Genomic DNA, 15,257 nt, shown 5'->3' with positions numbered 1-15,257 from the left:
CAGTCCCACCAGAATTTTGTCTCCCCAGAAATTAGGGCTGTTGCCCACTGGGACAGAAGCAGTGTGCTCAGCAGCTGTAAGCCCGAGATGAAAAGAGACTAGTTCCTACATTTTCCCAACTCCTTGAATCAAAGCATGAGCTTTGCTTAGGGTATTTTCTGAGATGAATGTGTCGGCAACTGTTTTTGTTTTTCATAAACACACCACCAAATACAGAAACCAAACTATAATTTTCTATTACAATCACATTTGCTCCAACAGTGATTTGAACAGCAGCAACTTTAGGCACGACCAACCTCCTTCTGGCAGTCTGTGTACTACAGTAAGCTGAGCAAGTGTCTCACCCCCGTCTGACCCAACCACAGGAGATGCTGGAGGCCTCCTGTCAACTGAAAGGTGGAAGCAGTGATTCTGTTCTAAACCAGGGACTTCCAGTGGGTAGTGCACCTTCTCTTGTTGTGCAGCAATCAATGCCAAGGAAAGTGCATGTCAGCTAAACATTTGTGCTGGCAACAGTTTCTGTTCAATCTTGCCATAGTAAAACAAATGAACTACCAGCTTTGGGACTAATCGTGCATTTTGTTTTGGGGTACAGCATCACGATTACATTTATCCTTCATGCTTCAACACTTTCTCCAAATGTAATTTAGGATCTTTTTCTCACTTTGCATCAGTATTTACAGGGAAGGGTACGGCTAAACAGTTTCTTGGAGAAGCTTGTTGTAAGCCAGCGTATTGCTCATAGCTATTGCATTTTTCAGACACTGCCAGAAGTAGGGCTGAGATCGAGGGTTGGTTGGCCACTCCAGGACAGAACTTCTGCACAGCCTCTTCCTCAGCTGGACATACCGGGACTTCTGCAAAATCTTCTCAAGAAATATCAGTATAATGACATCCATTTTTTCATCTAGAAGTCGCTGGTGGGCCATGTAAAATGCTGTCTTGAAGCTGCCACTTTTAATATACTTGTTGGTCAGCACAAATATGGTCTTTTTGCTCAGCTGAATGCTCTGGGAAAGGTTGTCAAAGACTGGCTGTCCTGGGAGCCAGTCCCTTTCTTCCAGGCATAAATTGAACTGTCTGGCTTTTTGATCTTCCAGCCTTTCAACCAGTTCTGCCAGCACCCACTCATTCACAGCTGGATCTTCATTGTCATAGGCAATAAAAGCATCGTAGCAAGCATCTGGCAAAGATAACCGCCGATAGCCCTTCAACTTGGCAGTGCAGTAATGGTAACTGTACCACACATCCCAGAAATAGAGATGGCTCATCATGGTGAACACCATGAAGCCTAGGACAGTTGAAGCTGAGAGAGCATACAGGATTAAATACGAGGTGTCCAGCTCACAGGTATACAGATCCAAGAAAACAACACTCCTCCCTTTATGTGCCCCTGGGCCAGCACAGGTCACATCTGTGGCCAGAAGAGGAATAGTCACTTGAGTCTGGTTGATCCACCAAACAAACCACACAGCATCACAATTGCACTTGAAAGGGTTGCCGTGCAAAAGCAGCATCTTCAGGTTGTTAATGACATTTTCAGGGAAGCTAGATTTCTTAATTATTTGGATCTTGTTTGAGCTGAGGTCCAAGTATTTCAACTTGAAAGCGCCTCTGAGAAAATGTTTGGTTAGCCGTTGAATGTGATTGTTTCGAAGCATCAGTTCTTGGAGCGTTGAAGAGCAATTGGACAGTTCTTGGGCAACAGTAGTAAGAAGGTTATTGCTGAGGTCCAGAGTTACTAGTTTCTTCAGATAGTGGAGGTCCCCCCAGTTGAAACTCTTCAGCCGGTTATTGGTTAAGTTAAGGACCTTGAGTTGTGGAGGCATAGCTTCAAAAACACCATGAGGCAAAAAACTGAGTGAGTTGAAGGAAATATCTAGTTGTTCCAGGCTGGTCAGGTTCTTGAAGAATGACAAGTATCTAGCATTCCCATCCATCCATAAAACATCTAAACGATTTCCACTGAATTCTAAAATTTGAAGAGATTGACTTTCCATTCCTGTGTTAATTGAGGTAGAAATCTCATTCTCATTCATCATCAGCTTCTTCAGGTGGGCCAAGTTTTTCATAAAACTAAGCACATGACTAACACCTTCTGCCAGAAAATAATGTTTGTTATTGCTCAGGTCTAGAATTTCTAAAAGTTTTAGCTCTTCAAAAGCAGTTGAGTATAGTAAGTCAATCCTGTTATTAGAAAAATCCAGGTATTTCAAGCCAGTCAAGTAGGAGAATTCACTTCCATTTAAAGTTTGACTTATTGCATTACCTGACAAGTTGAGGCATCTGAGGGAATCAAGACCACGGAAGTCTGCAGGGCTAATGAAAAATATGTTGTTTCTACTTAAATCCAGAGTTGCTCCATATTTCAGGCACTCTTCCTTAACTGAAGATTTGTATGAAGCAGCCTCCTTGTCTTTGGATCTGCAACTTCGCCCATACTCATCATACCTGAAATAATGCATCTCCTGTAATACTTGCCTGTTGTATTGCTCTACTGAAATCCTAGGATTAGTGCAAAATCCATAAAAGTTGCTTTCACTTGAAGAAGGAGAAATTTTGTTCACTGAGAGGTCTATGAGTTTGAGAGCTGGGAATTCCTTGAATACTCCCAGGTCAGCAACTTTAATAAAGTTAGTCCCAAGATCCAGCACTGTTAGATTTCTAAGACGGAGCAATGGATTTAGATTTCCTTCTCTCAGTTCTTTAAAGACATAGCCCCTGAGTCTCAGGATTTCCAGGTTAGATAGGGAGGAAAATGTCTTGGAGAGATTCAAGGATGGGGAATACATCTTCAGTTCAAAATTAAAGGACAGATCAAGCCCTACAAGGCTGGGGATAAATTTCAGAAACTGAGCATCTCCAATCTCCTTCATGAGGAAATTTTGGGAGAGGTCGAGCTCTTTGAGATTCCTAATGTTTTTAAACCAGCTGCTGGGTATGCTCTGAAGAGAATTACTGTGAAGTCGCAAAATTCTTAGATTTTTCAAGGAATAAAAAGCCTTTGAATGTATCTCAATTGTGCTCTTGGGGCAGGGTATACAAGGATATGGGGCATTATAACAACGTGGGCAATTACCACTCAGATCAAGAATTTCTAGGTTGTGAAGGGCACTTAAATCATGTTCTTGAATCACTTGAATCATGTTATTGTAGATATACAATTCCTTTAAAGTAGATGACAAACTGGGTGGAATATAAGTCAAGTTGTTAGACTTCAGGGATAGTATTGTTAATTTTTTCAGCTCCAGAAAGGCTGTTTTTTCAATTTCAAATGAAATATTGCATGGATTACGATAGTAACAGTTCTGTCCCAAATATAATGCTTCTATGTTTCCTAGCTCTGACAAACTGGTTTTTCGTATAGAAAAGATACTGTTCGCTTCCAGGCTCAGCAGACTTAAAGAAGTAGGAAGACCACGGGGTATTTCCAAAAGCTGGTTTGCATCCAGATACAATGACTTCAATCTTGTCAGAGCAGCAAAACTGCCATTCTCAATCTTTGGTGCCCTGGTGCACACATGATCTTTTGGCCCCATTCTGACAGGCACACAGTTGCATCTGAAGTCAATCTCCACAAGGTTTTCAAGATGTGCAAAGGATGTTGGATAAATATGGGGGATATGGTTAATATTAAGGGTGAGGTTGGTAGCATTTGCTGGGATCCCTCTGGGGACTTCAATGAGACGCCGATCAGTGCAGTCCACTGTCACCATATCTTCAGAGGCTTTGACTTCACAGGGTAAACTTTTGGGAAACCAAGCTCCTGACAGCAGCATTGGAAATAAGAAGAGCAAGACAAATGGTGACGCATTTGAGATCTTTGCACGAGGTACCTAAAAATAAGGAAATAGGGAGGTATTAACCTGATGCAATGAGAACATCTCATAGGCATATCATTAAAGGCCCCATCTCTGTGAATTTACTTTTTTTAAGGGGAAACAAGCAGTGTTAAACATCCAGCAGATTGCCATTGTATAATAGCATAAATTCCAAAGTTTTCAATGCATTTGAAAGATAGAGAAAATCTATAGTCACTGAAAAGCTAGTGTAAATCTTCAAAACCATACTAACAGGTGAGTGCCTAATTTGAATTTCACGTTGTCAGAAGGATTTTCAGAATCATAGAATGTAATCATAGAATCACTTAGGTTGGAAAAGACCCTTAAGAACATTGAGTCCAACCAGCTCTACCAAGTGCACCACTAAACCATGTCCCTGAACATCACAGCTAACATGCCTTTTAAATGCCTCCAGGGATGGTGACTCAACCACTTCCCTGGGCAGCCTGTTCCACTGTTTGGCATGCCATTCAGTGAAGAAATGCTTCCTAACATCCAATCTAAACTACCCCTGGTGCAACTTAAGGCTGCTTCCTCTCATCTTATCACTTGTTACTTGGGAGAAGAGACCAACCCCCACTTCACTATAACCTCCTTTCAAGTAGTTGTAGAGAGCAAGGTGGTCTCCATGAGACTCCTTTTCTGAAGGCAAAACTACCCCAGTTCCCTCAGCTGCTCCTCATAGGACTTGTTCTTTAGACCTTTCACCAGCTTCGTTCTTTGGACACGCTCCAGCACCCCAATGTCTTTCTTGTAGTGAGGAGCCCAAAACTGAACACAGTAATTAAGGTGCGGCCTCACCATTCCCAAGTACAGGGGGATGATCACTTCCCTAGTCCTGCTGGCCTCACGATTTCTGATACAAGCAGGATGTTGTCGGCTGCCTTGGCCACCCGAGCACACTGCTGGCTGATGCTGAGTCAGCTCTCGATTAACAACCCCAGATACTTTTCTGCTGGGCACCTTTCCAGCCACTCTTCCCCAAGCCAGTAGCGTGGCATGGGGTTGTTGTGACCGAAGTGTAGGACCTGGCATATAACAGTGTTGAACTTCTGTCCTGGTTTCAGCTGGGGTAGAGTTAATTTTCTCCTTAGTAGCTGGTACAGTGCTGTGTTTTGGCTCTGATGAGAGAACAATGTTGATAGGACACTGGTGTTAGTTGTTGCTGGGTGATGTTTATACTAAGTGAAGGACTTTTCACTTCCTTGGGCCCCACCAGCCAGTGGGGGGGGGGGGGGGGGCGGGGAGGGAACTGGCAGGGGACACAGCCAGGACAGGTGACCCAAGCTAGCTAAGGGGGCATTGCATACCATATGACGTCATGCTGAGTATATAAACTGGGGGAAGAAGAAGGAAGCGGGGGACATTCAGTGTTATGGCATTTGTATTCCCGAGTAACCGTTACACATGACGGAGCCCGGCTTTCCTGGGCATGGCTGAGCACCTGCCTGCCCACGGGAAGTGGTGAATGAATTCCTTGCTTTGCTTTGCTTGCGTGTGTGGCTTTTGCTTTACTTATTAAATTGTTCTCATCTCAGCCCTCGAGTTTTACATTCCTTTCTGATCCTCCTTCCCATCCCTCTGGGTGGGGGGGAGTGAGCAAGCAGCTGCGTGGTGCTTGGTTGCTGGCCAGGGTCAAACCATGACAACTTCTTGTAACCGGCCTTGGCCCATCTATCCAGCCTGTCCAGATCCCTCTGTAGAGTCTTCCTACTCTCAAGCAGATCAACACGCCCACCCAACTTGGTGTTGTCTTGCAAACTTACCGAGGGTGCACTCGATCCCCTCATCCAGATAATTGATAAAGATATTAAAGAGAACCTCCCCCAGCACTGAGCCCTGGGGAACACCACTTGTGACCAGCCATGAACTGGATTGAACTCCATTCACTCCACTAGCACCACTCTGGGCTTTGCCATCCAGCCAGGTTTTTTACCTGGCAGAGTTCATCTGTCTAAGCTGTGGGCAGCCAGTTTCTCCAGAAGAATGCTGTGGGAAATGGTATAAAAAGCTTTACTAAAGTCTAGGCAGACAACGTCCAAAGCCTTAAGATTAAGTTCTACTTGGGTTTTGGCCCTTCTTCTTTTCTCCCTGCATAGCTTCATGACATCCTTGTAGTTCTCCTGAATTGCCTGCCCCTTCTTCCAAAGCTCATAAACTCTCCTTTTTCCCCCTGAGATTCAGCCAAAGTTCTCTGTTCAGCCAGGATGGTCTTCTCCGCTCTCTTGTCTTTCCGCACATGGGGACAGCCTGCTCCTGTGCCTTGATTTCCTTCTTGAAGAGTATCCAGATTTCCTGGACTCCTTTGCCCTTGAGGCTGTCTTCCAAGGGACTCTGTCAGCCTGGCCCATAAACAGCCTGAAGTCTGCCCTCTGGAAGACCAAGCAAGCAGTTCTGCTGACCCTCCTCCTTACTTCCTTAAGAACCGAAAACTCTCCCATGCTGCATGTACTGGTGTAGATGCTCTTCAGCTGAGCTATTGATCCTGACACCTGCTCTTTGGGAAAAAGCCCTTAGTCTGATGTGACCATTCTCAGGTGCTTTTGTGGTTTCTAACAAAACACCCCTTGCACCTTTGCTGCTGTGTGGTTCTTCATCCCCTACCCTCGCTGAAATGGCTAAGGAGCCTGGTTTGCTTTTTACCCTGCTGCATTCAACTTCACAGGTGTCATCACTATGGACAGCAGTCCCTCAGGTTTGCCAGTTTAAAGCTCATTTCACCAAGTGTGCTAGTCTGTTGGCAAAGATTCCTTTGCCTTTTCTAGTCAGGTGGATCTCACCTCTCCCTAGCAGGTTATCAACATGAAAGAGTGTCCCATGATCATGAAGGCCAAAACCTTGACGGAAGCACCAGCCGTATAGCCAAGTGTTGATTTGCATGATGAACCTGTTCCTGCCTGTATCCTTTCTCCTAACCGGTAAAATAGAGGAAAAAATAACTTGAGCACCAACTCCTTTCAATCACACCCCCAGAGCTCTGTAGTTGTGCTTGGTTCTACCCAGGTTCCAGCTCGCTGTGGCATTTGAATTTCATATGAAAGAGTGTCTAGTAAGTGTCATAATGGATCGATGGTTGACCTAAGCCAGTCAATGCCTATATTTTCATAGATTTAATACCAGCTTCCATTTTTATTGTCCGATAAGGACAGAGGACCAAGAGGGCACTGTATCAATGTGAAGTGTAAAAATGAAAATCAAAGACAGATTTAAGACTGAGCATGTCCCATAAAAGCATAATAATCAGCTAATAATCAGAGCCAAAATCCTACAGGCATTTAAAGAACTTTCCAAAATACACTCTCTCTCTGTCAGGTCTTTGTGGTCTTACCTACTTTATAGATTTGTGTGCATTACGAGAAGAGCAATAAGCTTTTGCTATTTCACAGCTTACTAGTTACTTCCTCAGGAGTGGTCAGCGTCAAAGGAACCCTGTCCCTCTGGCCAGAGGCAGCCAGCCAGGCAAGCCGGCTGCCAGCCTTGGCTTGCCTGGCACAGGCAGAGGGGCCATGGCCATTTTGCTGCCTTGCACAGCTTCTTAACTGTCTGTGTCTGCCGCTGGTCAAGAGATGTAGAGATGATAAAACCCACAATAAACAACATCATCATTTCTCCCCAAAAACTCACTGTTGAAGGCTTGGAGATGCATGGCACACAGAATGCTCTGAACAACTGGGATTAGTTATGCATGGGATAATACTGAGTAAACATGAATACCCAGTTAAGCAGCTGAAAATCAGATGATTAGGTAAGGTGTTCAAGACAGAGGCATGGAAATGTTTTTTCTCTTTAGCTGGGACACAAGAACATATAAAGACCTGCTCAAACAGTCTGTGAAAACCCTATTGAGTATTGCCCAAGCCATGTCAGGTGGGTGGAGACTTGGAGACTAACTGAGGCTTCCTGTTGTGCACTCTGTTTACTTAGGCCACTGCGTCCTCTGTATAACTTTGTGTCTCTGTCTTACCTTAGATAGCTATGCTAAATCTGTCAATGTGTCTGTGTGCCTGGAGGAGTCTCCAGTGACTGTCAGGGCAGCAGATGTGAGCGAAGCCCAACCAAGTCTCACACAGCACCACACTTGTGCCATCTAGATCCCACAGCCAAATGGAGTCACTCTGGGCGTTCGTTCAGTCAGGTTTTGAACACAAAGCTTCAGTATGGAAGGAAAAAATGTAAAAGTCCACTGCAGACCTTGAATTCAGTGTACTGTCACATGAGATGTGGATCAGTAGTGTGGTACTGTACTACACCACACCCTTTCCTCTGCTACCATTTCTTTTCCCATTGCCCCGAGGTTGCTATGGTGCTTTCTTCTTTTCAGCAGGTCCTCAGAAAAAAGGCAATGTAGCTAAATGTCCCAGCTGGTAGCCATGACTATCTTTCATATAATTACTCAGGGAAAGCAAACCTGGACTAACTAGGCTTTGCCTCTGAATTCACATTTCATTGTTTTCAACTCTTGCGAAGTCATTTGCTAAGAATCAAAATAACTTTCATGTAGTTTACAGGAATTCACTCTGGAAACTCACCCAGACAGAGGCTGCTGGGCAAGACAGTTCACCAGTGTCTCCGGTATGGTCTAACCAATCAGCTTTAGAGGATGATTAACTTTTCTGATTTCCTGATGTAGACAAGCACTTGGATGACAATGATGAATAAGAATAATCAGAGTAAGCGGGGAGCTAATTTGGAAAAGATAAAACGCATTTATTTCCTCCCACCATCCTAGCTTTTTTTTTTTTTTAGAACTCTTTTTTTCTCTACTAATTTGGGCAGGGATGTGGGAGGGAGGAGGGTGGGCTCTACCACTGATATTAATTACATGGAAACCTGAAGGTCTTTCTTTGAATGTAAAGGGACATTGCTGAAGGAAAATCTGGATATGCTCTTGTAAATAGTTTCCCTTCCTTCTTTCCCTATATTATACATGTAAAAGATGTTGTTAGACTAACGAAGACTAATCCTAACTGAATGGCCCGTGATGCCACAGCCCCTGACTACCTCTATCTCTTGCTTTACCAGACCCACGTAACCCAGGGGCCAGGGCTGTTATCAAGGCAGGTGCCCATGCAGCACAGCAGAGATGCCAGGGAAGCTGCAGAGGCTCCCTGCACACAGGACATGTTGCTCCATCACATGGATGCCAGTGGCCTTTATCCGTTGATGCACTCCACAGCAGACTGTGAAAGTGCCAGCCCTTACCAGCCATGGATACAGTACCTGCAGACACCCTGTCCTTTAAAAGAAGGAAGGAAAACCTCTGCTGCTAACTGTGGGTCAAACCACAGATTTCCTGCTCTTGAGGAAAAGTTAATTAGAATCAATCTTTAAAGTTTGCTAAAGCAAATTATACCCCTCTGTCCAAGCACTACAGTAGGACCTGGGCAAGTTGAGATTGCAGTCTAGATTGTTACAAACTTTCTATATGAACTCATACTCAGCCACTGCACTCAGGCACCAAAATTTAGGCACTTAACCAATTTCCTCAGTTCGTTGCCATCAACCTGGGCTGCACTGACATTCAAGAGAGAGCGGAGAGAGGAGAGAGACCCCTCTGTAGGCACCACTCAGCTCTGAAGATCGAGGGAGCTCTCCCTGTCTGCGCACCGAACAGAGACTAATACTGCAGGTTTTGGTGCCTAAAATTAGGTGCAATGAATCTGGGCCTTAAAAGCCTTCATGAATATGTTTGTAGGTTTTTTAAGAAGTCAAAAAATGCCTTTTGAGATCTTTGCAATACTCAGATTTTGAACTGCCGTGTACTGCAGTATTTTTAGGAATCTAAGTGTTTTTGCAAAGCCAGCCTAGCTCCTACCGCCTTTCTGTTTCATTTCTTTGTATATCGTTCTGTTCCCTGATACCTTTTTAATGCATTAACTATTTTAACTGTAAACTGTTACATTCTGGTGCTGTGTCTAAGTATTTGCATGTGTAAAACCTTGTGTCTGTTATAGTACCAGAACAAATAAAAAAGATTGTTTTAATTAGAAGAAACACACAACGCTGACTTGTGCAATGTCTTTGCCATGAGAAGCCAGCTTATAAGTACAGCTAAAGTATGCTCATGAACTGTCCTTTTCCCTGTGATCTACACTTGGCTTTATAGGAAGTTCAAAAAGCATTGCTCTGCTGATATTAACTAGCATGCACAAACCATAACAATTAAGGGTATTCTTCAACTATTCAGCAACAGTACAGCTAGGTGTTTCTGGAGGTAGTTTTTTCTTTAGAGGTTCCATATGTATTATAGAAGGTGAAAGGGGGAAAGGCTAGAGGAAAACAAGCACCTCAGAAGTTATAGCAATTAGAAAAGACATTACTGTACTCATTCTGTAGTACAGTAGTACAAATAAATGCTAGCCAGTTAGAATTAGTGCAAATAAACACTTTCCTGTCATTATGTACTGCAGCTTCTAACCACAATAGTACTGGAATATATAGAAAGTAGAAAAGGAGATAAAGGAGATTATGTTTGTGAAAGTCCTCCACAACACTTCCAGTCAAAGAGGTCTAAGAGCAAATTTAAAATGAAAGTTTAACTTACCATTTTCTGTGTGCTTTCAGGTCTGGCAGATTTGTCGCTGGAGGAGACTGTAAATCAAAGCAGAAGAGAACAGCATAAAAGAGGTCCCCACTTGTTCAGCTCAGGTGTGGAAGAGAGTATAGCATGGCATAACTCACTCAAGACAACAGCAGTAATCACTATTCTATCATTACTCTTCAGCTGGACAGCAACTTGAGAAATAATTAAATGTGAAACAACGGCTGCAACCTACTTCCTCAAACATTTGTAGTTAAATTTAAAACAAAAGTACCTCATTTACTCATCTGTCTCCATAACAGCAACTGAGTAATCTTATTTTTTCCCCTTTAAGCAAATTCTCACACTACTCATACTTCCATGCACTTTTGTTCTCATGTGGTGCAATTTGTTCTAATCTTCGCTACTTTTAAACATGGTTTTCTTTTCAAACCGTGTATTTTACTTAGCTATAGTGTCATATCTACTTGAAAAATGTGAACGCCAACCCACAGGAAACCCCAAAAGAGGGCAATTGCGAAATACTTGGTGACAGACTGTAAGATCAATCAGCTATGAGACCAATACATGACATAAGCCTAACATTCAGTTCAGACTATAAAGATTTGCAGAAGCTCAAGTTCCTTCTTTTTTTATTTCCCCCTTTTTTAGTATGAGATGCACAGAGAGAAAAAAAATTATTAAAAATAATTGTTAAAAAATTTGACATTAGCAATATTTTAGATTTAGAAGTTTAGCAGTAGTAGTTGTTGTTATTTGGGTTCATTTCTGGTGCTTATAGCTTCAAGGACTCAAATCTTCCTAAGAATCACTTGTGAGCTCATATAAGCAGACAGATCTCCCAAGCTGAATACTTTGTGGAAGAAATGCCTACCAAGTGAAAGGGACTTTGGAGAAGGTAACCAAAATAAACCAGGAAAAAAAGAGTAGTGGCAAGGGCATAAGAAAAGCATACAAAAAGGTGAAAACTGCATGAGAGTGTAGAAGGGACCAAGTTGAGATGAGATGGCTAGACTTAAGCTGGTGACACTCCATCATTCCATGGAACACAGTGTCTGTTTGAAAGTTTCTGACTTAGAAGTCTCTATGATTAGCAGGACAGACTAGTTCAATGGTTAGGATATTTAATAGGTGGGGTTTTGTTTCCCATGTCTTCTTTCCCTAATATTTTTCTTCACATTTTAAGTAGCAGCTCATAATTTCTCTAACTGGGGTGGAGCTGATGAACTCATTTCAGAAGACTGGAACCTGGAGAAGGAAGGGGAAAAGAATGTGCAATCATAATTTTACAGTCCCTGGTTTTAGTGGCTGAGTCATATAGACATAAACAAAACCAAGAAAGTGTACAGCATCGTTACTATTTCAATCAAGGCCTAAGAAAGGGCTCATTAACTCACCATAGGTTCAGGACTGTGTTGCTCACTTCTGCGCCTGATTACCGAAAGTACTGTAACAAAGTACAATTTGTCTGCTATCCACTGGTAAATGGATTGTCCTTTTCACGCAGGATGTGCTGAGAGAGTTATTTTCATTGGGGGTTATTGTAACTAATGCAGACATCTCACTAAAATCATGCTGCTTTCTGCAAGGCCACTCAACACATTTCTGGTAGTAGGAAAACCTTCTTTGCAAACACCCTGCACTAGCCATTCCGCTCCAATTACTTCACAGATTCTATGTCGACAGAAGAGAAAGTTAGCTTCCACTTCTTATCATCATTCACCTTACTGTAAAGCAGATGTGTTTAATTAGCTGTCAGATAAGACAAGGACTTGGCACAAGCTGGATCATGAAAGTTGAGTTCTTCAGGCACCCAACCACGTCTCTGTTATATGACACTGGAACATTGCTTACACATGAGATGCTTAATGCCCCCTCGCTTTGGTTGTAAGTAGGTTTTCTAAAGCACAGCGTCCAGTCACCCAACCCTGTAATTTTTGAGTGGTGCTCAGTGTCTTTGGAGATGTCCCTTGCAGTCTATACCTGCAAACTTTGGAAATTTTAATAGCTGTTCCAATACTTTGCCTCTTCTTCTGGACTGGAGACCGATTTTATTTTATTTTTTCATATTAGGAACTTGCTGTTACCCAGCCAAGAGCACATGAGTTTCAATTCCTTGCAGAGTGAAACTGCAGCTTCAGCTGAACACCAACAGAAATCAGAGAGTTTTTTGTTTGTTTTGGTTGGTTGTTGCTGCCTTTTTTTTTTTTTTTTTTTTTTTAACCTAAGAAATATAGGAAGCAAAATACAGCAATAGTTCCCTTCAGAAGGTGGGGGGTAAATGCGGGGGAGCTCAGCAGTCCAAAACTTCAGAACTGTAATTTGATTTTTAGAGGCACAGGGAATCACTGATTTATTCATTTTAGAAGCTCAGGTCTCCCTCAGACTTAAAATTTCTTGTGCCTCCTGTGAAACACAAAGTAACTGAATGCAAAGAACCTCCTACTGTGCTGCGTGCTAGGGGGGGACCCACTAGTAACATCGCATGCATTTTGCCACTTCTATGAGCGAAGAATGTAATTTAAATTAGAGCAAGAGTCTTTACTCTCCTTCATCATCTACAGGTTTGGTTTTCAATCAGATTGAAATTGAACTGGTGACTTTTTTCCCCTCTTCTAAATGAAAACTGGTAGCCAGTCTCATGGCTACCAGGGAACTTGCACAGGCTCAAGGCTGCCTCTGTTTCTCACCCTGCCCCACTGGGGAGCAGGCTGGGGGCAGGCAAGAGGCTGGGAGGGGGGACAGCCAGGTCAGTGCATCCCAACTGACCAAAGGGATAACCCATGACATGGGGCCATGCCCAGCAATACAACTGGGGTGGCAGAGGTTCGCTAAAGCAGCCATCACTCGAAGGCTGGCTGAGCATCAGTCTGCCGGTGGGAGGAGGGTGAACGATTGCTTTTGCACATTTGCTTTTTCCCCCTTCATTTATTAACCTGCCTTTATCTCCACCCATGTGCTGCTCTCACTTCTGCCCTCCCGATCCTCTCCCCAAGCCGGCTGGGTGGCAGCTGGGGTCAGCCACCACACAGCACATGACAGACCGCAGAGCACCAGCATTAGCAATAGATGCCTGACAATAGGGACACTGACAGTGAAAATGCTCTGGTTTCACTCCTGACAGAACACTGCCTCAGCCACAAGCTCTAAGCTTTTGGCACTTAAACACTGTGGAGTCCATGACAAGAGCTTGCAGGAAGGCTAAAAACCTCAAGTACTTTCTTGGTAAAAGGCAAAAAGTTGTACTTCTACTAGGGGAGCAGAATGAATCAAAATAAAGTCTATAGACAAACATGGGCTAAACCTGCTAACTTCTTGGAATGCAACACAATGCTTTTCCTCCTTTATTTCAAAGTAGTGCTGCTGAGAGAAAGAAATTTCCCACCAGGCTGATCTGTCATCTGCTCTTCAGACTGGAATCCCAGCATAGACGAGGCAGCATAGACCACTGAACAGCAAATATCTGAGTTTTCTGTTTCCATGCTTTTTAATTATGTTAAAATGGATGGCAGTTTCACAGAGCTGTTGGAATTCACCCATAATTCTTCATAAGCATTTCAAGTGCACAAAACACAGCAGACAGCAAGCTTAATTCTGTATTTGCCTTCTGCTCTTTCCCCCATCTCATTCTGTTAAATACAGTTGAGTGGGTTTGCTTACAACCATCTGAGAAATGAGAACTTCAGCTGCTCATCAAGTGTTAACTCAAACTCCCAATGAAGTTTAAACATCGTGTCCCTTCTGTCAGGCCAGAAAAAAAAGAGAAGGATGATCTTATTATAAAGATGTGTACCAGTCTGGTGTGATTAACAGTTCATCCCTACATCCAAGACAGCTGGAGCATGATTTATGAGCAAGGTTTGCATGAGAATAAATGCATACATTCTTCCCTCTTTGACCCATGCAGGGCATGGTCTTAAAAAAAAAAAAGTGTCTCAAAATAAGACAAGCAATCTCTTGGCACAAGTAATCTTCATAATTTTCAAGTTTTATTTACAATACTTGTGCACAGTATAAGCAAACATTTCAGCATTTTGTTTGTAACAAAGATCTGATCTATAGAGCAACCAAATTGATACTGTCCATTAAGTGTATTGTATGCCTTTTGCATAGTAATAAGGCCTAAACTTTGGTATGATTGTCTCTCAACAGACTTGGGGATGAAAATACTGCTTCACAGTTAACAACAGGTTAAATAATCTTACATTTTAAAAATTGCTTTGGTGAATAAAACAATCTAAATTCACTTCCATTTTTTTAATAATGTATTTTTTAAAACTCCAAACTGTCATGAGAAACTCCTCAGAATGAGTGGCTGAACTGAATTCTCATCACAATATCTTACAAGATATTCTTTACTCATCACTGAAAACACTACAGGTGAAATTCCTGTACTAGCTTTCATTTAAGAAAAAGAAACCCACAGAAGAAAGAAAGTTACTGGAAAAAATTAAGAGAAACTAGATTAATTCTCAGAAAAACCAAAGGGATAATCCTTCTAAAGTCTACCTTGGAATGGAAAAAAAATCCATTTATAGTACAACACCGTATCATCATCAGTATATCCCAGAATAAGCAAGGTAGGATGAAAAAACCACTATTTTTTACATGCAGCTCCACAGTAAAGAAGCATCTGTCAAGCATGGCAAATGCTTTTGTAATTAACAACTGCAATTTCAGGTAAGAAACTGAGATTTCCCATGACCTAGGTGTAACAACACTACCTTAATACATAAACTCTTCCTTTTTAGCAGGAAGACTGAAAACATTCCATAGAAGGATTGAAAGACCTAAAATTAACATTAGAATTGTTATTCCCCCCCCCCCCCGAATCCATTACTGACTGCATTACCAGTAGTTAACCATAAGCTTTT

General features: G+C 42.5%; 1 protein-coding gene across 3 annotated transcripts; it reads right to left on the bottom strand.

Moving 5' to 3' along the window:
- Positions 1 to 211: 211 nt before the first annotated feature.
- Positions 212 to 11,064, bottom strand: TLR7 (toll like receptor 7). Of its 3 annotated transcripts, none has more exons than XM_027785417.2 (3): positions 10,658 to 11,064; positions 10,387 to 10,433; positions 212 to 3,836 (listed from the first exon to the last, which is right to left on the bottom strand). In XM_027785417.2, exons 2-3 carry the CDS (start codon positions 10,387 to 10,389, stop codon positions 696 to 698), a joined length of 3,144 nt encoding a protein of 1,047 aa, XP_027641218.2. In that variant the 5' UTR covers positions 10,390 to 10,433; positions 10,658 to 11,064; the 3' UTR covers positions 212 to 695. The 3 variants fall into 3 exon arrangements, with proteins under 3 accessions (XP_027641218.2, XP_055657481.1, XP_027641212.2); XM_055801506.1 differs by lacking the exon at positions 10,658 to 11,064 and adding an exon at positions 10,524 to 10,630; XM_027785411.2 differs by lacking the exon at positions 10,658 to 11,064 and having other exon boundaries at positions 10,387 to 10,651.
- Between the last annotated feature and the right edge of the window lie 4,193 nt (positions 11,065 to 15,257).

Source organism: Falco peregrinus, chromosome 4 (genome assembly GCF_023634155.1).
Source record: "Falco peregrinus isolate bFalPer1 chromosome 4, bFalPer1.pri, whole genome shotgun sequence".
Classification (NCBI taxonomy): Eukaryota; Metazoa; Chordata; class Aves; order Falconiformes; family Falconidae; genus Falco; species Falco peregrinus.
This window is presented reverse-complemented; position numbering and strand designations above follow the sequence as displayed.